Raw genomic sequence first — 23,831 nt, forward strand, 5'->3', positions numbered from 1 at the left:
ATCGTGTAGAACCTACCATGTATATTGGTTATGTAATCCAAATCTGGTGATAAGTCTTATAGAGTGGGTCAAATTTTGAAAAAAAGAAATAGGACGGGATTGTATTTACAAAAATAGACACATATCGGTCGTCATCTGTGAAACAAATAATCCATACAACTGGAGATGGCATCTGTAAAATTTTTGAATGAATGATTTTTACCATTCAGAACAAGGCTTAAAAAGAGGTAGAACGAGAGGAAGAACCGCTTGTTTTATCCTGTAATGAGTCATGTAGTATATATTTTGAGATAAAGTATTGTTGTTTTCTTAGAAAAGATATATTTTAGGTTAAAACCATCAAAGTTGAAGCTGATCACGTAAAAAGTTTAGGCAAACTTTGTTTACTTTAATGATGCCATAATTTGAACTCAAAGGCAATGCATTGACAAGATCGTTAACAGAGCAATACATTATCAGTGACCGTCATATTACAAATACAAACAGTTTAAGGATATCTCACAGTTAAACTTATTACAATTACTCTAACTAAGTGGTCACATTGTTAAGCAAATGCCACAAAACCAGGTTCAACCCACCATTTTTTCCTTTTAAAAATGTCCTGTACCAAGTCAGGAATATGGCCATTGTTATATTATAGTTCGTTTCTGTGTGTGTTACATTTTAACGTTGCGTCGTTTGTTTTCTCTTATTTTTGAGTGTAAATTCACATTGCGATAAGACGTGTCACGGTACTTGTTTATCCCAAATTCATGTATTTGATTTTGATGTCAATTTGTAATTCTCGTTGGATTTTTTCTGATGCTTGGTCCGTTTCTGTGTGTGTTATATTGTAATGTTGTGTCGTTGTTCTCCTTTATATTTAATACGTTTTCCTCAGTTTTAGTTTGTTACCCCGATTTTGTTTTTTGTCCATGGATTTATGAGTTTGAACAGCGATATACTACTGTTGCCTTTATACTTATAGAGTATCGTTGGTCATCTGAAGGAGATTGACTTTCTCACTTGCGCCGGTACGTCGAAAGTGAGAAAACCAACCAAATTGAGATGACCAATCATAATCTGTTTATCCCTATTTTACTTATGTCGACGTTGTTAATTTCATTGACAAGGGAACTTATGCCCTAAGTCTAACGTAACTCTACTGTGACGAGAAAGGAAAGTATCATTCAGTAAGATCAAAGAAATATTTCGTACAATTGCGATAAAATAAAATACTATTACATATGATACATAAAAAAATATCAAGCAATATCTCACCTTAGCATCATAGTCAAGTATAGATCCTTGTTCTACCAATACTTCAATTAATTTTTCGCCCTCTGCAATACAAAAATAAAAAGTTGGCACATCATATATTTGATAAACGATATTTACTTTTAAAAAAAACCGGCACAATGTAAATGGGAAGATAACATATGAAAATATCATGCAGTTAGACCTTTTAGTGATTTTCTCCATATAGAAATGTTAACAACGATTTCCTCTTAAAACATCCTACCCATTGTTAGTTGTGACATGCACTGACCTTGCTTTTGTCATTACCTCTCAAACAGCTTGTAATCTTACACAGACTGCACCACACCCCATGTGAGTTTTGTTTTTATATCTGTTATGTCTCTTTGCAGTATACTTAAATTCATGTTCAATGAGAAAGCAGTATAGTAGGCTTTATTATTTAAGAATTAATTTAATCAATGATAAATATTCACCTTTATATTCTAAATGCTCAGTTGTTATAGGAACCAAATACTTGTCATTATTCAATTCTCTTTGTATGTAGTCGTCAAGACTATCAAACCCGTCCACTGCATCAAAGCAATAAACCACAACTGGACTCTTCAGTTTAGATTTAGATTTCAACAAACAAGTCAGTAACTTGAATGCAAACATTTTCCATTCTGGGCTTTTGTTGTTCTTCAGTGATATTCCTAAACTTCTAAAACCGTTTGTTACTAAAGTGTGAATAACCTGTGTTGCAACTTTCTGTTCCCTGAAATCAGAGTGATTCTTTATATTCAAATCCTCAAAAACAGTCAAAAGTAAACAGTGGCAGTTAAAGTTTTCTGGATTATATATTCGTACCACATCATCTTTTTGGAGCTCTTCCTCCAGCTCTTCCTTGTTAAGACCTAAAATTAGACCATAGAAAATGATTTTACAGCTGACAGTACTAATATGAAATGTTTGTCATTATATATAATAGCATAAAAAAACAATACACATGACAAACGTGTTTACAAGTAACCAATAAACCAGGTAGGAGAACAGTCAGTCCATCTATGTCCTGATTTATATGGTACTAAATCCAAGGAACAGTCAAATAAACTGATTCCTATTGTGAAATAATCAATCCAAGTAACTACATTTTCATTTCATATGTGCATACACACCTTATGACTTCGTTTTAATTTCATTTTAAGTTTTAATTTCATAATGTGTATCCTGCATCTATCTTATTCATGTCAAAGAGTGAATATATGACAGACTCCAAAGCGAAAAGGGGTCACCAAAATGTGGTTTTCATACTTCAGTATGATGAATACATGCCCATTTATCGTCCAGTTGCCAATTACGTGTATTTTCGGGACGAGAACAAAAGACTTCGATTTAAGTAAAAACCCTGTTGTATAAAGACCGATGTCCTAATTCGCATGAATTGAAGTCATACCAAACGGATAGATTATCCTGACTTCCGCACAAAAGGCCAAAATACTACACGAAACCAACACCATAACTGATTATATAGTTCGTTCTAATGTTTCACTGTTACACCACTGGTCCAGGTTAAGGAGGGGGTTCGGGATCTAGCTAACATGTTTAACCACGTCACTTTATGTATGTATGTATGGGCCTGTCCCATGTTAGGAGACTGTAATTAGTGGTTGTCGTTTGTTGACAAAACTATGAGTTTTATAAAAGAGGGACGAAAGATACCAAAGGGACAGTCAAACTCATAAATCTAAAACAAACTGACAACGCCATGGCTAAAAATGAAAAAGACAAACAGAAAAACAATAGTACACATGACACAACATAGAAAACTAAAGAATAAACAACACGAACCCCACCAAAAACTAGGGGTGATCTCAGGTGCTCCGGAAGGGTAAGCAGATCCTGCTCCACATGCGGCACCCGTCGTGTTGCTTATGTGATTACAAATCCGGTAAATAGTCTAATTCGGTAGGTCAAATTCATGAAAGGGAAGGGGATTGTAGTTACGACGTGAGGAACATATCCGATATCATTTGTGAAATGGTTATTCCATAACGGTCAACCAACTCGTGATGGCGTCCGTAAAATTTACGAAGGGATGATTTCAACTTCACCATTTGGAACTCTTGATTTAATAGCTTCCTTGTGAGCAGTAACCCTCTATCAAGAAAATCATGATAGGAAATGCAAGCACGGGAATATCGTATCAATTGAGAGATATATACCCCGTATGCAGGTGCTGCTGGAATGATTTGATATACCCTAACTACTTTATTTGGTTGGAATTAGCCCAAAACTGCAGTTTGATTCCAAGGAATATTTTGATCAACATCTGCCATGTTTAATAATATTCATTTTCAAACTTGATACCCAAATTGAACAACCAATTACATGTTGGTAGCCGAGTAGCTTTAGAGACGATTAAAAAAAGTCAATAATGAATTCGATATTTTAGTAATGGAACCTGATATTTCTACAATGACAGTCACACTATATCCGTTTTGTATATTAACATCCTAATTGTGTTGTCATTTCTCGATAAGGGTCTAACCATGATATATACTTCTTGATGATTGCAATGTATGTGTTATTTAATTTGTTTTAAGGCATTACATGTGTTTCTGATATTTTGTTTATTTGCAGTTCTGTTGGTCATTTTTGAAATTTATCTCACTCTTGGCTTAACTAAAATAATGTCAATTTGTTATGTCTGCTTGTTGAAATAGTTTAAACAAAAAAGTCAAACAAAAATACTGAGCACCAAGTCAAACAAAAATACTGAGCTCCAAGGCAGACAAAAATACTGAACTCCAAGTCAAATTCAAAAATACTGAACTTCAAGTCAAATTCAAAAATACTGAGCTCCAAGTCAAACAAAAATACTGAGCTCCAAGTCAAATTCAAAAATACTGAGCTCCAAGTTAAATTCAAAAATACTGAGCTCCAAGTCAAACAAAAATACTGAGCTCCAAGTCAAAATCAAAAATACTGAGCTCCAAGTCAAATTCAAAAATACTGAGCTCGAAGTCAAATTCAAAATACTGAGCTCGAAGTCAAATTCAAAAATACTGAGCTCCAAGTCAAATTCTAAAATACTGAGCTCCAAGTCAAATTGAAATAAGAAAAGTCCATAAAAACTAACAATTTCAAACGTTTCTAATTAACGGAACAAGTGAAAAACAAATTTCATTGGTACAGAAATGATCCGAAGATAATGGTTGGTTAAACTTGGTTTTATAGCTAGTTAAACCTCACACTTATCAGGCAGATATTTTTTCCCAGTTCCATAATATTGAACAGTGTTATCAATGTGGCATGTATAAATACGCAGCTAGCCTAATAGAAATTATTAGAAATTATTATAAATTAAGGAATGTATCTCCCTCATGCAAAGCTCTGATTCCTTTCACGGATTTGGCTATACTTTTGGGACCTTTTGGATTATAGCTCTTCATCTTTTATATAAGCTTTGGATTTCAAATGTTTTGGCCACGAGCATCACTGAAGAGACATGTATTGTCGAAATGCGCATCTGGTGCAAGAAAATTGGTACCGTTAATTTTTTATTACTACCACTGGGTCGATGCCTCTGCTGGTGGACTATAAGTCCCCGAGGGTATCAACAACCCAGTAGCCAGTACTTCGGTACTGGCATGAAAATACGGATTTTTTGTGTTATTAAAATTTGCTGTTACAAAATATTAGAAATTATTATAAATTAAGGAATGTATCTCCCTCATGCAAAGCTCTGATTCCTTTCACGGATTTGGCTATACTTTTTGGACCTTTTGGATTATAGCTCTTCATCTTTAATATAAGCTTTGGATTTCAAATGTTTTGGCCACGAGCATCACTGAAGAGACATGTATTGTCGAAATGCGCATCTGGTGCAAGAAAATTGGTACCGTTAATTTTTTATTACTACCACTGGGTCGATGCCTCTGCTGGTGGACTATTAGTCCCCGAGGGTATCACCGGCCCAGTAGCCAGTACTTCGGTACTGGCATGAAAATACGGATTTTTTGTGTTATTAAAATTTGCTGTTACAAAATATTAGAAATTATTATAAATTAAGGAATGTATCTCCCTCATGCAAAGCTCTGATTCCTTTCACGGATTTGGCTATACTTTTTGGACCTTTTGGATTATAGTTCTTCATCTTTTATATAAGCTTTGGATTTCAAATGTTTTGGCCACGAGCATCACTGAAGAGACATGTATTGTCGAAATGCGCATCTGGTGCAAGAAAATTGGTACCGTTAATTTTTTATTGATATTACTTAACCTTCTTCAACTTTGAAAATTAAGAACTTTACCAGTTCAAATTGAACACGGATATTAATTTGGTTTGTATGAATTTATAGCTTCTATTGAAAAAACCCAACGTTTTACCCCTGTGACAATTTAAATCAGCTCATTTCACAACTGACTAATGCATATCCATGCAGTCACAGTGAAAAATACTTAACATGCGTCAAGTTGAAAATTCTAGAGAGGTTTTTAAATTTGTATTGTTTTCAAGGTTGTGAAGAAATATAAAAAAAAAATCATTTCACATTATATTGATGAAGGATATCTGCTATCCGAAATATTAATTTTCTAAATGAATTTTTCGAAAATAATTGTTATATTTTATATACTCGATATTTTGTTAAACAAGGGAGTTTCATCAAACGTGTATAGTTATTCAGATAAAATAGTATGCTTTCAGTAATATCTCCATCTCATAGTACACATCCTTTTATAAATAAATAGCCTTGTACATATATGATGCATTGAAACCGTTTTTATCTTTTAATATGATGCATTGAAACCGTTTTTATCTTTTAATAATTTTCTTATATATATATATATATATTTATTTATACGTGACTCTGTATTTATGTATGCCGTCAATCGAACGACAAAATTATTTTTATGTCTACCTGTACGAATTTCAAACGCGCAATTTTACACCAGTACTGAAAACCTTCTATCCTTTAGGGGTAGACTTTACATAGATAAATTAAGTCGTATAAGAAAAGCAATATGAGTATGTTAAATTTGATGTATGCCTTTTTGTGCTTCTTCGTTACATTTGTTGTTTTTATAGAGATATTAAGATGATAACACAATATTGACTGCTGTACCCCTATTTTTGACATTTTTACTCTTTGAGTATGTTTGTTTTGTTCATGCATCGTGGACAATGTAATGGAATTTGATGCGACTGTCATACAAGTGAGAGGTTTAGCTAGCTATAAAACCAGGTTCAATCCACCATTTTCTACATTAGAAAATGCCTGTACCAAGTCAGGAATATGACAGTTGTTATCCATTCGTTTGATGTGTTTGGACTTTTGATTTTGCCTTTTGATTTTGGATTTTCCTTTAGGAATTTTCCTCGGAGTTCAGTATTTTTGTGTTTTTACTTTTTATATAAAAATCAAGTTAAATCAAAGTATAGTAATCATTTTATAAAATAGAAAAGCAATGCATACAAACCTCCCATCAATACTTCAGAATCAAATACTATAGGTACCAATTCTTTGTTGACAGGACAGAGAATGATATCAGTTTTAATTGAGTTCAATGTTCCACTCATAAACAAAATGTTCATAAAATCTTTGTTTGTTTTGGCAATCCATCCTTTCTTCAAAACTGTTTTGTCACATGGTTCAACTGTGATACTACATTTTGTGTCCGTCTCCAGTTTTTTCCATTTGTCGTGGATAGATTCATTAAATACAGGCTTTCCACCGGAACAAAAGGAATTTATTTTGCTTGATTTTATCCATTGCGTAACTTTGATACAACATTTCTCAGACTCATTATTTGCAAGGTTTTGGTCATTAGCGTCAGTTTCATCAGCCTGTTCTATTATAATTTTTGCTGGGGTTGTTGAACCCTCCTTTTCTGGGTTGGGTTCATCTGAAAAATCTGTCTCAGAAGTTTGCATTCTTGATCCAGCGCAATTCTGAACTATAACAATGTGAGATTTCAATTAAGGCTGATAAATAATTTTCTCAATTAATATACATATAGAGAGAGATCTGTTAACATTCCAACGTTATGCCTATATATCATGTTCTGTGTTACGATGGTAGATATAAACTGGCGTGAAACGGTAACACCCAGTCTCCGAAAGCTTTATTATTGTAGAGCCTAGGTGGTCAAGTGGTCTAGCAAAAAAAGGAGTCATTGCTTGAAGATGTCAGATAGTAAGAACACATCTTATGTAGATCATTCGAAAAGAAGGAATTAATTTGCCTGCGTATTGTTTGAAAATCATCAGAAAAACAGATTCCACCACCAAATCTCGTGTAATTCGATATGTATCCACTCTCACAGTTATATTATGAACATTTAAAATGCGCGGCGAGCCTCGGGTTTTAAATTTGAAATTTAACTGTCTCGAATGGATATATATTGTATCACAGTCGACGCAGTCGTAGAATCTATATATATATTGTAAATAAATATAATTCTACTGTTATGAAATTCTGCTTTGCTTATATTTCTACAATGACAGTCACACTATATCCGTTTTGTATATTAACATCCTAATTGTGTTGTCATTTCTCGATAAGGGTCTAACCATGATATATACTTCTTGATGATTGCAATGTATGTGTTATTTAATTTGTTTTAAGGCATTACATGTGTTTCTGATATTTTGTTTATTTGCAGTTCTGTTGGTCATTTTTGAAATTTATCTCACTCTTGGCTTAACTAAAATAATGTCAATTTGTTATGTCTGCTTGTTGAAATAGTTTAAACAAAAAAGTCAAACAAAAATACTGAGCACCAAGTCAAACAAAAATACTGAGCTCCAAGGCAGACAAAAATACTGAACTCCAAGTCAAATTCAAAAAAACTGAACTGAATGATATCAGTTTTAATTGAGTTCAATGTTCCACTCATAAACAAAATGTTCATAAAATCTTTGTTTGTTTTGGCAATCCATCCTTTCTTCAAAACTGTTTTGTCACATGGTTCAACTGTGATACTACATTTTGTGTCCGTCTCCAGTTTTTTCCATTTGTCGTGGATAGATTCATTAAATACAGGCTTTCCACCGGAACAAAAGGAATTTATTTTGCTTGATTTTATCCATTGCGTAACTTTGATACAACATTTCTCAGACTCATTATTTGCAAGGTTTTGGTCATTAGCGTCAGTTTCATCAGCCTGTTCTATTATAATTTTTGCTGGGGTTGTTGAACCCTCCTTTTCTGGGTTGGGTTCATCTGAAAAATCTGTCTCAGAAGTTTGCATTCTTGATCCAGCGCAATTCTGAACTATAACAATGTGAGATTTCAATTAAGGCTGATAAATAATTTTCTCAATTAATATACATATAGAGAGAGATCTGTTAACATTCCAACGTTATGCCTATATATCATGTTCTGTGTTACGATGGTAGATATAAACTGGCGTGAAACGGTAACACCCAGTCTCCGAAAGCTTTATTATTGTAGAGCCTAGGTGGTCAAGTGGTCTAGCAAAAAAAGGAGTCATTGCTTGAAGATGTCAGATAGTAAGAACACATCTTATGTAGATCATTCGAAAAGAAGGAATTAATTTGCCTGCGTATTGTTTGAAAATCATCAGAAAAACAGATTCCACCACCAAATCTCGTGTAATTCGATATGTATCCACTCTCACAGTTATATTATGAACATTTAAAATGCGCGGCGAGCCTCGGGTTTTAAATTTGAAATTTAACTGTCTCGAATGGATATATATTGTATCACAGTCGACGCAGTCGTAGAATCTATATATATATTGTAAATAAATATAATTCTACTGTTATGAAATTCTGCTTTGCTGATATTTCTACAATGACAGTCACACTATATCCGTTTTGTATATTAACATCCTAATTGTGTTGTCATTTCTCGATAAGGGTCTAACCATGATATATACTTCTTGATGATTGCAATGTATGTGTTATTTAATTTGTTTTAAGGCATTACATGTGTTTCTGATATTTTGTTTATTTGCAGTTCTGTTGGTCATTTTTGAAATTTATCTCACTCTTGGCTTAACTAAAATAATGTCAATTTGTTATGTCTGCTTGTTGAAATAGTTTAAACAAAAAAGTCAAACAAAAATACTGAGCACCAAGTCAAACAAAAATACTGAGCTCCAAGGCAGACAAAAATACTGAACTCCAAGTCAAATTCAAAAATACTGAACTTCAAGTCAAATTCAAAAATACTGAGCTCCAAGTCAAACAAAAATACTGAGCTCCAAGTCAAATTCAAAAATACTGAGCTCCAAGTTAAATTCAAAAATACTGAGCTCCAAGTCAAACAAAAATACTGAGCTCCAAGTCAAAATCAAAAATACTGAGCTCCAAGTCAAATTCAAAAATACTGAGCTCGAAGTCAAATTCAAAATACTGAGCTCGAAGTCAAATTCAAAAATACTGAGCTCCAAGTCAAATTCTAAAATACTGAGCTCCAAGTCAAATTGAAATAAGAAAAGTCCATAAAAACTAACAATTTCAAACGTTTCTAATTAACGGAACAAGTGAAAAACAAATTTCATTGGTACAGAAATGATCCGAAGATAATGGTTGGTTAAACTTGGTTTTATAGCTAGTTAAACCTCACACTTATCAGGCAGATATTTTTTCCCAGTTCCATAATATTGAACAGTGTTATCAATGTGGCATGTATAAATACGCAGCTAGCCTAATAGAAATTATTAGAAATTATTATAAATTAAGGAATGTATCTCCCTCATGCAAAGCTCTGATTCCTTTCACGGATTTGGCTATACTTTTGGGACCTTTTGGATTATAGCTCTTCATCTTTTATATAAGCTTTGGATTTCAAATGTTTTGGCCACGAGCATCACTGAAGAGACATGTATTGTCGAAATGCGCATCTGGTGCAAGAAAATTGGTACCGTTAATTTTTTATTACTACCACTGGGTCGATGCCTCTGCTGGTGGACTATAAGTCCCCGAGGGTATCAACAACCCAGTAGCCAGTACTTCGGTACTGGCATGAAAATACGGATTTTTTGTGTTATTAAAATTTGCTGTTACAAAATATTAGAAATTATTATAAATTAAGGAATGTATCTCCCTCATGCAAAGCTCTGATTCCTTTCACGGATTTGGCTATACTTTTTGGACCTTTTGGATTATAGCTCTTCATCTTTAATATAAGCTTTGGATTTCAAATGTTTTGGCCACGAGCATCACTGAAGAGACATGTATTGTCGAAATGCGCATCTGGTGCAAGAAAATTGGTACCGTTAATTTTTTATTACTACCACTGGGTCGATGCCTCTGCTGGTGGACTATTAGTCCCCGAGGGTATCACCGGCCCAGTAGCCAGTACTTCGGTACTGGCATGAAAATACGGATTTTTTGTGTTATTAAAATTTGCTGTTACAAAATATTAGAAATTATTATAAATTAAGGAATGTATCTCCCTCATGCAAAGCTCTGATTCCTTTCACGGATTTGGCTATACTTTTTGGACCTTTTGGATTATAGTTCTTCATCTTTTATATAAGCTTTGGATTTCAAATGTTTTGGCCACGAGCATCACTGAAGAGACATGTATTGTCGAAATGCGCATCTGGTGCAAGAAAATTGGTACCGTTAATTTTTTATTGATATTACTTAACCTTCTTCAACTTTGAAAATTAAGAACTTTACCAGTTCAAATTGAACACGGATATTAATTTGGTTTGTATGAATTTATAGCTTCTATTGAAAAAACCCAACGTTTTACCCCTGTGACAATTTAAATCAGCTCATTTCACAACTGACTAATGCATATCCATGCAGTCACAGTGAAAAATACTTAACATGCGTCAAGTTGAAAATTCTAGAGAGGTTTTTAAATTTGTATTGTTTTCAAGGTTGTGAAGAAATATAAAAAAAAAATCATTTCACATTATATTGATGAAGGATATCTGCTATCCGAAATATTAATTTTCTAAATGAATTTTTCGAAAATAATTGTTATATTTTATATACTCGATATTTTGTTAAACAAGGGAGTTTCATCAAACGTGTATAGTTATTCAGATAAAATAGTATGCTTTCAGTAATATCTCCATCTCATAGTACACATCCTTTTATAAATAAATAGCCTTGTACATATATGATGCATTGAAACCGTTTTTATCTTTTAATATGATGCATTGAAACCGTTTTTATCTTTTAATAATTTTCTTATATATATATATATATATTTATTTATACGTGACTCTGTATTTATGTATGCCGTCAATCGAACGACAAAATTATTTTTATGTCTACCTGTACGAATTTCAAACGCGCAATTTTACACCAGTACTGAAAACCTTCTATCCTTTAGGGGTAGACTTTACATAGATAAATTAAGTCGTATAAGAAAAGCAATATGAGTATGTTAAATTTGATGTATGCCTTTTTGTGCTTCTTCGTTACATTTGTTGTTTTTATAGAGATATTAAGATGATAACACAATATTGACTGCTGTACCCCTATTTTTGACATTTTTACTCTTTGAGTATGTTTGTTTTGTTCATGCATCGTGGACAATGTAATGGAATTTGATGCGACTGTCATACAAGTGAGAGGTTTAGCTAGCTATAAAACCAGGTTCAATCCACCATTTTCTACATTAGAAAATGCCTGTACCAAGTCAGGAATATGACAGTTGTTATCCATTCGTTTGATGTGTTTGGACTTTTGATTTTGCCTTTTGATTTTGGATTTTCCTTTAGGAATTTTCCTCGGAGTTCAGTATTTTTGTGTTTTTACTTTTTATATAAAAATCAAGTTAAATCAAAGTATAGTAATCATTTTATAAAATAGAAAAGCAATGCATACAAACCTCCCATCAATACTTCAGAATCAAATACTATAGGTACCAATTCTTTGTTGACAGGACAGAGAATGATATCAGTTTTAATTGAGTTCAATGTTCCACTCATAAACAAAATGTTCATAAAATCTTTGTTTGTTTTGGCAATCCATCCTTTCTTCAAAACTGTTTTGTCACATGGTTCAACTGTGATACTACATTTTGTGTCCGTCTCCAGTTTTTTCCATTTGTCGTGGATAGATTCATTAAATACAGGCTTTCCACCGGAACAAAAGGAATTTATTTTGCTTGATTTTATCCATTGCGTAACTTTGATACAACATTTCTCAGACTCATTATTTGCAAGGTTTTGGTCATTAGCGTCAGTTTCATCAGCCTGTTCTATTATAATTTTTGCTGGGGTTGTTGAACCCTCCTTTTCTGGGTTGGGTTCATCTGAAAAATCTGTCTCAGAAGTTTGCATTCTTGATCCAGCGCAATTCTGAACTATAACAATGTGAGATTTCAATTAAGGCTGATAAATAATTTTCTCAATTAATATACATATAGAGAGAGATCTGTTAACATTCCAACGTTATGCCTATATATCATGTTCTGTGTTACGATGGTAGATATAAACTGGCGTGAAACGGTAACACCCAGTCTCCGAAAGCTTTATTATTGTAGAGCCTAGGTGGTCAAGTGGTCTAGCAAAAAAAGGAGTCATTGCTTGAAGATGTCAGATAGTAAGAACACATCTTATGTAGATCATTCGAAAAGAAGGAATTAATTTGCCTGCGTATTGTTTGAAAATCATCAGAAAAACAGATTCCACCACCAAATCTCGTGTAATTCGATATGTATCCACTCTCACAGTTATATTATGAACATTTAAAATGCGCGGCGAGCCTCGGGTTTTAAATTTGAAATTTAACTGTCTCGAATGGATATATATTGTATCACAGTCGACGCAGTCGTAGAATCTATATATATATTGTAAATAAATATAATTCTACTGTTATGAAATTCTGCTTTGCTTTTTGATCAGCGTGATACAATTTCTCGATATATATCTCTATTTAGCGCACACTTACAGATGTACATAGTTATGGCTGTTATAGTTTCTACACGGTAGTATTTATATTTCGTAATTTAGGTTGCTAGTTTGTGTACCCGAGTAAATAAATGTATGTGAACAGTGTGATTGAAAAAAATATATCAACTGAACATACTTTCCCAAACTGAGGGATGAATCAGGTATTGGAAATATGAAATAATTTTACATACAGACAGGTGAAAACGAATTTTTGAGATTATGTAAAAATTTTGTATTCACTACATGATAAAAGACCTAAAAGCACTTGTGGCCTTATATTTTTAATGATAGCAAAAACAAGTACACGGTCATGATACACTTTAAAAATCATTTCTGAATAATTTACAGTTAAATATGCATGTAGAATTTTGGACAGTGTTAGAAAAATTCCATTCTAAATGGGCTATCATTATTTTTATCGGTCAGGAAATACTACCGCGCCACCTTTACCTCTCATTTTCATCCATTTGTATAGTAACCTTTGATCAAATACTGTCATTTTATCTGTGTGAAAATTGCAATAGTTATAACCTTACATGTCTATGTTAATGCATGATAAAACGAGTTCATGCATCAGTCCTTACAAACCAGTATAAAACACTGATGAAATAACATTTCTTGAAATTTTTAAAATGATGCATACCCGTTAGTGGCAAACAACGAAGTCATACAAAGAAAAGTTTCAAGCTGTCGTGCCCTATGTAATTCATAACATTGGTTGGTAACTTTGTTGTAAGTGAATAAGTCAATTATTTTAAGTGTATACCATTTTTTGTTGATCAAATTACATTCCATCGGAGCTCCCGGTTAGTATTCAAACTGCCCAAATAATTTCTAATGATATTTAGGTTGTATTGACATACTACGCATAATTGCGAACTATTTCATTAAAATAAAGGACAATTCTGGTTTGTCGAGTATTAAACAATAAAAATAACAGCTTAAATAATTGCATGTATTCGAAGCGGTTTTCTGGGTTTACCTTTATCAGGTAGTCTCAAAGATGTCGCATTGTCAGGGAATTTACTAAATGTTACTAGTCAAGAAAATGTGGTAAGGATATAAGACATTTGAGACTTTAAATACTTCCTATATATATAAAGCTTTACAAATCTAACTCTGTGTTTTGTGTAAATAACTAACTGACGGTAACACACATACATTGTTGATATATAAAATCATATTGTTTTTTTTGTAATCGCGTGTCTAGTGGTCCAAGTAGTTGATTCACAGCGGTATTTAAACATAAAGTTGTGAGTTCGAACCGTGCTCATAGTAGTTTTAGTTCGAATTCTATCTTCATTGACAATAAATGTGAGTTTTCTCAGCTGCGAAGTATTCAAGCACACTGAAAGGGTCGTGTATCACCACTAATCGATCATCAATCATTATCGTGAATCATTATTATATTGTACTCACTACTTAGGTTCAAGTGATAAACATATATTTTTTTATTTAATAACAAATTACTTATACCATGTATAATTAAAGAGCATGTGTGAGCGCGCTCACATACCCCACGCCCCACATTGTCACAAGACAAATAAAATAACTGTAAGAAAAGAAAAATTGAATCATAATTTCCTGTCGATATGCACATCTACATGGTATGTCCTTATTATTTAAAAAGGTCTCGGAAAAATTCTGTTGTGTGGTTTCAGGAATTGCAATGACAAGAACAGGACTGACGGAGTGACGGACAGACGGACGTTGTGTGGGAAATAATTACATATCGATCAACACTGATGACAAGCATCAGTAAACTGAGCTATTTACATTTCATTTACATTCTTATCTGCCACATTATTTAATGGCATATATAAAAAAACAATGTAAATAGAAAAAAATCATTTATATAATGCAGATTAAGCAAATGGAATGTTAAATGAAAGACTTTCGGCGCTTATTCAACAAGGTATCTCCGACTCAATCGAATATATTAATTCATCGAACACATGATAGTTGATTTAATCTGGATTCTAAAATCTCATGTATAATATATTCTCCTTTCCGTATGGAATTCCAAATACATTCACTTATATAAGCAAATATAATCTTAGCAGCATCTACAGGAAACCAATCAGAACATACTTGTGGTATGGTATCATTTCATTAAACATGCAAACAAAGCCAAATTAAAACTGAAGTGTAATTACATATACAAATGACTGACGATAATATTTAGATGATTCTAGTGAAGGTGAAAATTATTCTCAAATTTCATATTAAATACCTTTTCGAAACTGTTTGTCAATAAACTTGCCTATCCTCTGATCATAAAAAAGCAGCACTGACATTGGAAAGGCTATAAAAAAAAAACAGTAGCAGCTTATTGGTTGTGAGAACTGCATCCATATTCTATGCATGTTTTATATTCTCAAGTATCCATACATTGTATTCATATTCAATTTGATGTTTATATTTTGCTATGCGAGTAGTACATGTAAAATGACAAATCTTCAAAAATCAAGTTGAAAGGTCAAAAGATCGATGAGAGCAGTCTTAAAATAATTTAGCAAATTCCAATTGTTCATAACTATCTTTTCATAGGTTGAAAATGAATTTGATTTTTTTTTCGGTAGAACCATGACAGTACTATAGCAAAAGCCTAAAAATGTAAACCCACAGGAATGGACAGCAAACCAGGAGTCATATTAACCAATGAAAGGGATATAAACCTGTGACATCGATGTCAGTGCATAAAACCTGAGTTTTAAAATTAACCTTTATTATGCTGCAAAGCAACCGAGCCAATAAATAAGTTAACTTTTGTGAATTTATTATTTTATGTTAAACCAAAAGTGTAATAAGATAGATTTAATACTCACAAAGTATGATTACAATCACAATAATTGTTGTACGTGTTGATCGATTTATCTTTTCTGTAAAAACATAGAAAATATGTATAATCATAGAACACTGATCTCATTCGACATATTTGAAGACATTTAATAAGACGGTTATAGGTCATACAAGGTAAAGAGAAGAACGTACGATCAAACAAAATATCAAAGATCAAGATATAGTGATACATGTTTAACTTTTAGTGATTGTAAACTATGTACAGGAGAAAATGTTTATCAACAACAATGCATACCTCGTTTTGTTATATTTCTTTGTACAATAAATGGCGGGACTGGTTCGTTTCTGCAATATAGAAATACATTATGCCTCAAGCCATTACTCACAACCACCCAATGTCAAATTTTTATATCATCGTTATAAGTAAATATGGTTGCCATCATAATTAGCTGGTTGACCGTCAAAATTAATCGCTTACACAGACGATCAGTTATATGTGTAGTTCATCGTTTTCGAGACCAGGCCTGTTCTTAATATGTATTGAATAAGTAATCATGCAATCCTTAATTACACGTCCCAATATGTTAACAACGAACTGTCATTATCTTTTCAAAATCCATCGATTAAAAGACCTTTACGGATTACTTCGATCCATCAATGGCTTATGATGAATTCGCCTATCACAAACGGAGACCGAATGTTCATAACCAGCATCATTTGGCATATTTATATTGTTTCTGCGAAGCAAACATCATTGTATTATACATTGTGATATAAACAAGAAATGTGGTATGGTTGCGAACCAGACAACTCTCCAAGAGAGACCAAATGACACAGAAATTAAAACCTATAGGTCACCGTACGGCTTTTAACAATCAGCAAAGCTCATACCGCATATGTAGTCATCTATAAAAAGCCGCGAAATGTTAAACGTAAAACAATTCAAACGAGAAAAATAACGGCCAAATTTGTGTACACAAAGAATATGTAATACATCAACAAAAGACAACCACTAGTTACCGGTCCTTGGAACAGGCACTAACATACAGAACCTGGCGGGGTTAAACATGTTAGCGGGATCCCAACCCTTCTCTAACCTTGAACAGTGGTGTAGTATTTCAACGAAATAAAACGAACGAACTATAAAAATCAGTTGAAAAAGATTTGATGAGAAGACTAAACATATGGATATGAATAGAAATTCATCTAAAAAAAAACATTCACATAGTGAACGTGGCTGAGAACTTGTATATCCAAACAACAAAAAGACAATAAGTACTGATATCAGAGTACTCGCAGTTAGCAAACTCGACTTTCATAATTTGTAATACTCTACATGAAGTTAATCTTTATAACTAAAGTTTAAACTTGCTCTACTACCCGCAGCTGTTCACCACTATCAAATGTTACTTTCGATGGCTTACCTTAATGTATTTGGCAGTGGATTCTTTCCTATTGGAGGAGTTGAAATGCATGAATAATCTGAAAATATGTATATGGGTATGAGCATGAGAAAGAGAAAGAGAGTGAGTGGCAATCAAGAAAACAATTTGTACTGATATAATTCGAAAAGAATCTTCTAAAAATAATCAATTTTGTTGTTAATAAATGCGATTTGAAAATATAAAGATAAATGCAATATATATAAGTAAAAAAAAAACGTAACATATTTAATTATTGTTCGAATGAATAAACTATAATCACCTAATAAATGACACTGCTTTTTAAAGCAAGAACAATCTCCTTCAGAGGGTTTGCAATATCTAGAAGCAGTTTGTCTAGAAATTAAGTCGTAGTTTTGTGTTAAGTCACATCTGCACGCAACATCTTGGGTGGGACTTCCTTTATCATGTAACATTTGACCTTCTTCATTACATTTTGATTTGGAAAATATACATTCACTGCTAACATTTGTTAAAAACTTTATTTGACCTGGTTGGTATCGTTCTACAGAACATGGTCCCGCATCCAAATTACCTCGCAAGATTATCTTCATGCCTTCAAATGATAAAAGAAGCGTTTTCATACTCAGAATGAGCTAAGCGTATAAAAGGATCTGCTCAGTTTAAGTTTGTAATCCGGATTGTTTTTTTCTCTATCGATTTATGAATTTTGAACAGCGGTATACTACTGTTGACTTTATTTATAATTTATCAATTTCCCTTACACTAGCCATACATTTAACCAATAGCTTACTTTAATTTTTCTATGTTAAATTTTGTCTTTCTTTCACTGTGTTATCTTACACGAGAGTTCTTAAATCGTAAACTTGTTTTAAATATTGTTGGGTGTATAGTTTTTTCTTGGTTCCGATGTTTTTTGTGCAGTTTGTCCAAAAGACTATACTTTACATATGCCTTTTGGCACGGTTAAACGTATAAAAGGTTTTGATTTCTCGAATTTATGCATCAATTAATCTGTGAAGTTTAATATATGTTTTTAAATAATTGAATTAATAGTATTTACAGGCTGTATCTTTTTTCATATGACTTCATCTTCAAATAAATATACAATATATTCAATTGTGCTTCTAAGAATATTCTTTAATTCTACGGATGAATTTAAATTTAGGCTTTTATATACATCTTGATACCTCTGATTTTATCAAAACTTGATATCAAATTAAAATCAGCAATCAAATGCACTAGTTAAACAAAATTTGTATACTATCAAACATTCATTTTAAAACTGGCTTGAATTTCGATATTTTACATTGAAGAAAGATGTTCTACAACGAAAAATACTTTAGAACTAAACAAACCTCCCCTTTCAAATTCAGCGACTGAACAACCTTCGGTATATCCTTTAATATGTTCATTTTGAATGCAGGAATACTTTGATGGATCTGAAGGACAGAATGCTCTGGCTCTAAAAGACCATTGTGAATGATTTGGACATTTCAGTTTGAAAGAACTACACATTCCAAAAACCTTTGAAAAAAATGTAGTTTAAATTAGTGTATATTAATATACTATTTCATCCTATTATTCAGTTTAGGAAAAAAATGAAAGCGATCAAATAAATGAACAAGGGTAATGATTTATAAAAAAACAAAAACTAACGAAGAAGTAGAGAAAATGTATAATATACGAACTTTATGACGACCACTAGACTACAGTATGAACGAACAGTATTCTCAAGAATGTGTGGAAAGGCTAAATGTATTGCATAGAATATATTTGACAAATACTTGTATCGAAAAGAATATACTTTTATGTTTATATTTCCTCACGATCAATAAAGAAGACATACATTTTAAAACTGATATATTTATTTATTATTACCGTAACTTAAAAATGTGTTATTCTGTTTATCATATATTTTAATAAGATTCGTGGGATATAATTTTTTTTAAATCGTTCAAAATTATGCGCTAGAATAGAACATTGTGATTTTCCATTTTTTTTGCAGCTGATTTTGTTTATAGACTTCTTATTTGCGATCCACATCGTAATGTCCCCTACACCCTTATTACATTCTCAATATTCTTTAAAGAACATATATTAAAATGCATCCACTTACGATACTGTTCTATTATTTCAACTAAATTAATATTTATCAAATAAATATAATAAGATGTAGAAATGTTTAAAGTTTTATTGTTTATTTGGCGATGATAATATTCATAATCATTTTAATTTTCTGACGAGGTGAATAGCAAGACAAATATGCCTTGAAAAGTTTACTATCTATTTTAACAAAATTAAAATCGTAAAAAAATTAATTTGTGTTTAATCCAACAGGTAATGACAACAAACTTCACGAAATTTATGACCAAATAAACCATAAAACTTCAGATATTTCTACATTGTCTTTTTGTTTTTTTTTAAAATCGCTCGTAAACATACTGGGTAATAATTTTTGGAAACATTGTATATCGATCTTAGTGGAAATGATAGGACACTTGTTTTAGTGACAACGACTCATTTTGTTCCTATGCTAGAAAACATTGCAACTGGACGTCAAAGATCAAACGTTGACGTCATTCAAATTATGACGTCACGCTAGGTATGCGATACAAGGTAGGTGATAAAGACTGAAAAAAAACTTTAATATTATTAATTCGTATATTTTAACAAATTTGATTCGTTTAGGGGTAGTCACATGTTAAACTATATTTTCGAAGGTAGAGAGAAAACGGCGGATAGCAAAATGCATATTGCACAGCAAAAAGCATATTGCACGGTTATTGTTAGAATATCTAAAAACCGATATACTTTGTGACGTCATGTAATGATTTTCAGGATATTGTAAACGTTTTGAAACAAATGATATCTGTCATCGATTATTTGACGAAAAAAATCCTCATAGACATAAGATGTTAAACAAAAAAATAATTAAATGAAATAACAAATGATATGTAGTTATTGTCAAGGAGAAAATAATTTATAATATCTATAAAATTCCAACAAAATAAAATGACGATTTTGATACAAATATGGTCGGAAATTAATAAGCCCTTGTATGAGGTCAATACAGGATATACCGACCCAAAGAAGTATATCGACCTCGGACATCGTCCTCAGTCAATATACTTCTTTCAGGTCAATATATCCTTGTACCGATCTCATACAAAGGCTATATTTGTATATAAGTTATTCAAAATTGCTGTATTTAGTACTAAACTTAAGATAATCTGATTAATTTACACTTTTTTGAGTAATGTACAAAACGAGTAAATGTGGATTAAGATGCTATTGATGAGCGACATTAAACTTATATTTTCAAATTTAATGCACTCACCTAGCAACCGGGTAGATACGGTATCTTTTTACTACCAGTTATCAGAGTTGTTTCTCCTTTATGAAATTTATTTTATGAAAAATACTTTGCTATAGAATTGAAAAAAAAATAGACTTACACAAATAAATATTACTTTATGCAACATCACAAAGTCTTTCAGATTGTCCAGCTGAAATTACAAATTGTATGACAGTTATGCAATACAAACGTTTTTGTGAATGTAGTGTATGTTTCAAAATATGTTTATGTTTGTCAACTTCGGTTCTGTCTGTTCACCGTCTATTTAACGCGGTACATGTTGCATGGATAGGACTATTTTGTAACTATAGAGGGAAATTATCCCCGTTCTATTCAAGTTCATAACTTGTATTAAAAGAGGGACGAAAGATACCAAAGGGACAGTCAAACTCATAAATCTAAAACAAACTGACAACGCCATGGCCAAAAATAAAAAAGACAAACAGAAAAACAATAGTACACACGACACAACATAGAAAACTAAAGAATAAACAACACGAACCCCACCAAAAACTAGGGGTGATCTCAGGTGCTCCGGAAGGGTAAGCAGATCCTGCTCCACATGTGGCACCCGTCGTGTTGCTTAAGTGATTACAAATCCGGTAAATAGTCTAATTCGGTAGGTCATATTCATGAAAGGGAAGGGAATTGTAGTTACGACGTAAGGAACATATCCGATATCATTTGTGAAACGGTTATTCCATAACGGTCAACCAACTCGTGATGGCGTCCGTAAAATTTACGAAGGGATGATTTGTATTAGTGTGAAATCATAAAAGGAACATTTTAACGGCCAATAACAAAACTGACCAATAGGATTATATGATTCAACCCTATCATCAATGAATGTGTGTGTCTGCTCAAATTTGTTTTATACCACATCATTATTGGTATTTTTTCAAACAGTATTAATAGAAATATATAACAAAGCTGGATACGTATATCAAAAGAAAGCAATTTATTAAATATTTCCAGATTTTGATTATATTTTATTTGATCTTATGCAACATTTATATCAAGGTCAAACCTGTAATTTTGTAATGCAATACTTTCATGGGAATAGGTTCTAGTAGTGGTAGTTTGGTAGGCCCTGTAAAGTCAAAATACACGAACCAAAACCACTACAAGACTTTCGATAAAGTAAAAAAATATGGCAAAATTCTATTACCATTGTAAGTGATACGTACATCTTACAGCCTATAAAGTAAAATATCCGTTCGGAATCGACACAAATCACAAGATGTTTCGTCCTAGAACCTCGAGTGTGTGTCTTGAGAATCATCCAAAACAAATTATATTCTTAAAAGAAGACCCAAATTCTGGGAATATATTTCGGATAAAATAATCAAGAATGTCAATAATCAGTCAGAGACAAACAAATTGCTTTAAAAATCATGAAACAAACCAAATGGAAAAAAATTGGAACTGTAAGAATGAAACTAGAAATATTGGTGTGTAAAGAGGATGAAATCAACGTCCTAATTTTGCCTGTAGAGGAATGGGAATTTTACACAGAATAAAATTGGGCAAATTGAAATCAGCGATGACGTTGACTTCTTGTGACATGCAAATGCAAGAGTATTTATGGTTATACAGATCAGCTGGTAAATGCTTATATCTGTATATACGACCTGTTTGGGATTTGGTTTGTAAAATGCATTGTGAATAATGAGCAAATCGAATTGTCAAAAGGTTATTGAAATATTGATCACTAATGTTTTGACATGAGAAAAAATATTCCATTGTTTGACATATTTGATTATAATTAATCGACAAAAGGTATCATTATTCGTTTAAAGCACGAATGGTCTCTAAAATAATGTTGCAATATTCTGTTATACTCACAAAGTTAGCTGTTCCGACGTGGTGTTTTCGAGTAAGTTATGAATGTTTTGATGTAGCATGTATGGCTAAACATTCCATTATATTACTTCCCTGTACCACAAATAACTTTTATATAAAAAGGAACGACGTGTTTATCTGTGTTCATAGGTTTAAATGAATTGTTATCGCTTCCCACACAATTAAAGGTATTTGTGTGAGTAGTTACATAGTTACAAGTCATTGTTCTCGTACTAATCGTTGCAATTGTGTGTGTGTATTGTATGAGAGAAAGAGAGAGAGAAAGGGAGAGAGAGATTCTGGATATAGTTGAATATTTATATATTTATTTTTTCATGTTTTGGGATTTAAAGTAGTAAATAGTTATCAAAGGTACCAGGATTTAAATTTAGTATGCCAGACGCGCGTTTCGTCTACAGAAGACTCGTCAGTGACGCTCATATCAAAATAGGGGGGGGGGTTGAGATCTCATAAACATGTTTAACCCCGCCGCATTTTTGCGCCTGTCCCAAGTCAAGAGCCTCTGGCCTTTGTTAGTCTTGTGATATTTTAATTTTAGTTCCTTGTGTACAATTTGGAAATTAATATGGCGTTCATTATCACTGAACTAGTATATATTTGTTTAGGGGCTGGCTGAAGGACGCCTCCGGGCTACATTGAGGACATGTTCGTGACCTTCTGCTGTTGTTTTTTATGGTCGGGTTGTTGTCTCTTTGACATATTCCCCATTTTCATTCTCAGTTTTATTGTCAAAGTCAGACTGGAATATGTCTCAAGACCAGTTGAACTCCAGATGAAATTGTCATACGGGTAACCCTCTCTCCCTTTAAACCGTACTCAGTCTGTGTCTACCTAAATCTCTTCTATAACCAGTTAACCTACTCTTATGAACTTTCAGAACTAGTTCAGTTTCAATTTGCATTATGCACCTCCTAAATATGTGTTCATCAAAATGAAAGTGTAGCATTTGAATGAAACAATTGACTATGCATTATTTAAATAGAGTGCACACGCTTACATGTCTTACAGGCTTTTCTGTAACATTGATTTTACGCTGTAAAACTACTACATGAACATTTTAAAGATCAATGAAAATAAGGTCAAGTTCAGATTGAACCTGTCAGACAGACATGGAAATCGTACGATCATTCCTTACACCAAATATGGTTGACCTACTGCTTATAGTACTTGAAAGACAGATGAAAACACAAATACTTTAAGCTACCAATAAACCATAAAAATGAGGTCAATGTAAGACACTTTAAAATACTGGTGCTTCATGTAGCGTCTTAATATATGTTGTTTACAAGTTATTA

The 23,831-nt window shown here is 32.5% G+C and overlaps 1 protein-coding gene across 1 annotated transcript in view; it reads right to left on the minus strand.

Moving 5' to 3' along the window:
- LOC139502154 (uncharacterized) overlaps positions 1-22,672 on the minus strand; it is a 37,110-nt gene extending 14,438 nt beyond the window's left edge. Inside the window, exons 1-11 of the mRNA XM_071291532.1 lie at positions 22,519-22,672; positions 20,774-20,824; positions 18,674-18,842; positions 17,617-17,910; positions 17,337-17,394; positions 16,208-16,257; positions 15,939-15,992; positions 15,344-15,415; positions 12,045-12,521; positions 1,713-2,132; positions 1,261-1,322 (exon numbers count right to left, since the gene is read on the minus strand). Of these exons, the coding sequence (XP_071147633.1) occupies positions 1,261-1,322; positions 1,713-2,132; positions 12,045-12,521; positions 15,344-15,415; positions 15,939-15,992; positions 16,208-16,257; positions 17,337-17,394; positions 17,617-17,910; positions 18,674-18,842; positions 20,774-20,800 (1,683 nt within the window). The 5' untranslated portion in view covers positions 20,801-20,824; positions 22,519-22,672. The remainder of the gene's footprint in view (positions 1-1,260; positions 1,323-1,712; positions 2,133-12,044; positions 12,522-15,343; positions 15,416-15,938; positions 15,993-16,207; positions 16,258-17,336; positions 17,395-17,616; positions 17,911-18,673; positions 18,843-20,773; positions 20,825-22,518) is intronic.
- Positions 22,673-23,831: the final 1,159 nt, after the last annotated feature.

Source organism: Mytilus edulis, chromosome 13 (genome assembly GCF_963676685.1).
Source record: "Mytilus edulis chromosome 13, xbMytEdul2.2, whole genome shotgun sequence".
Classification (NCBI taxonomy): Eukaryota; Metazoa; Mollusca; class Bivalvia; order Mytilida; family Mytilidae; genus Mytilus; species Mytilus edulis.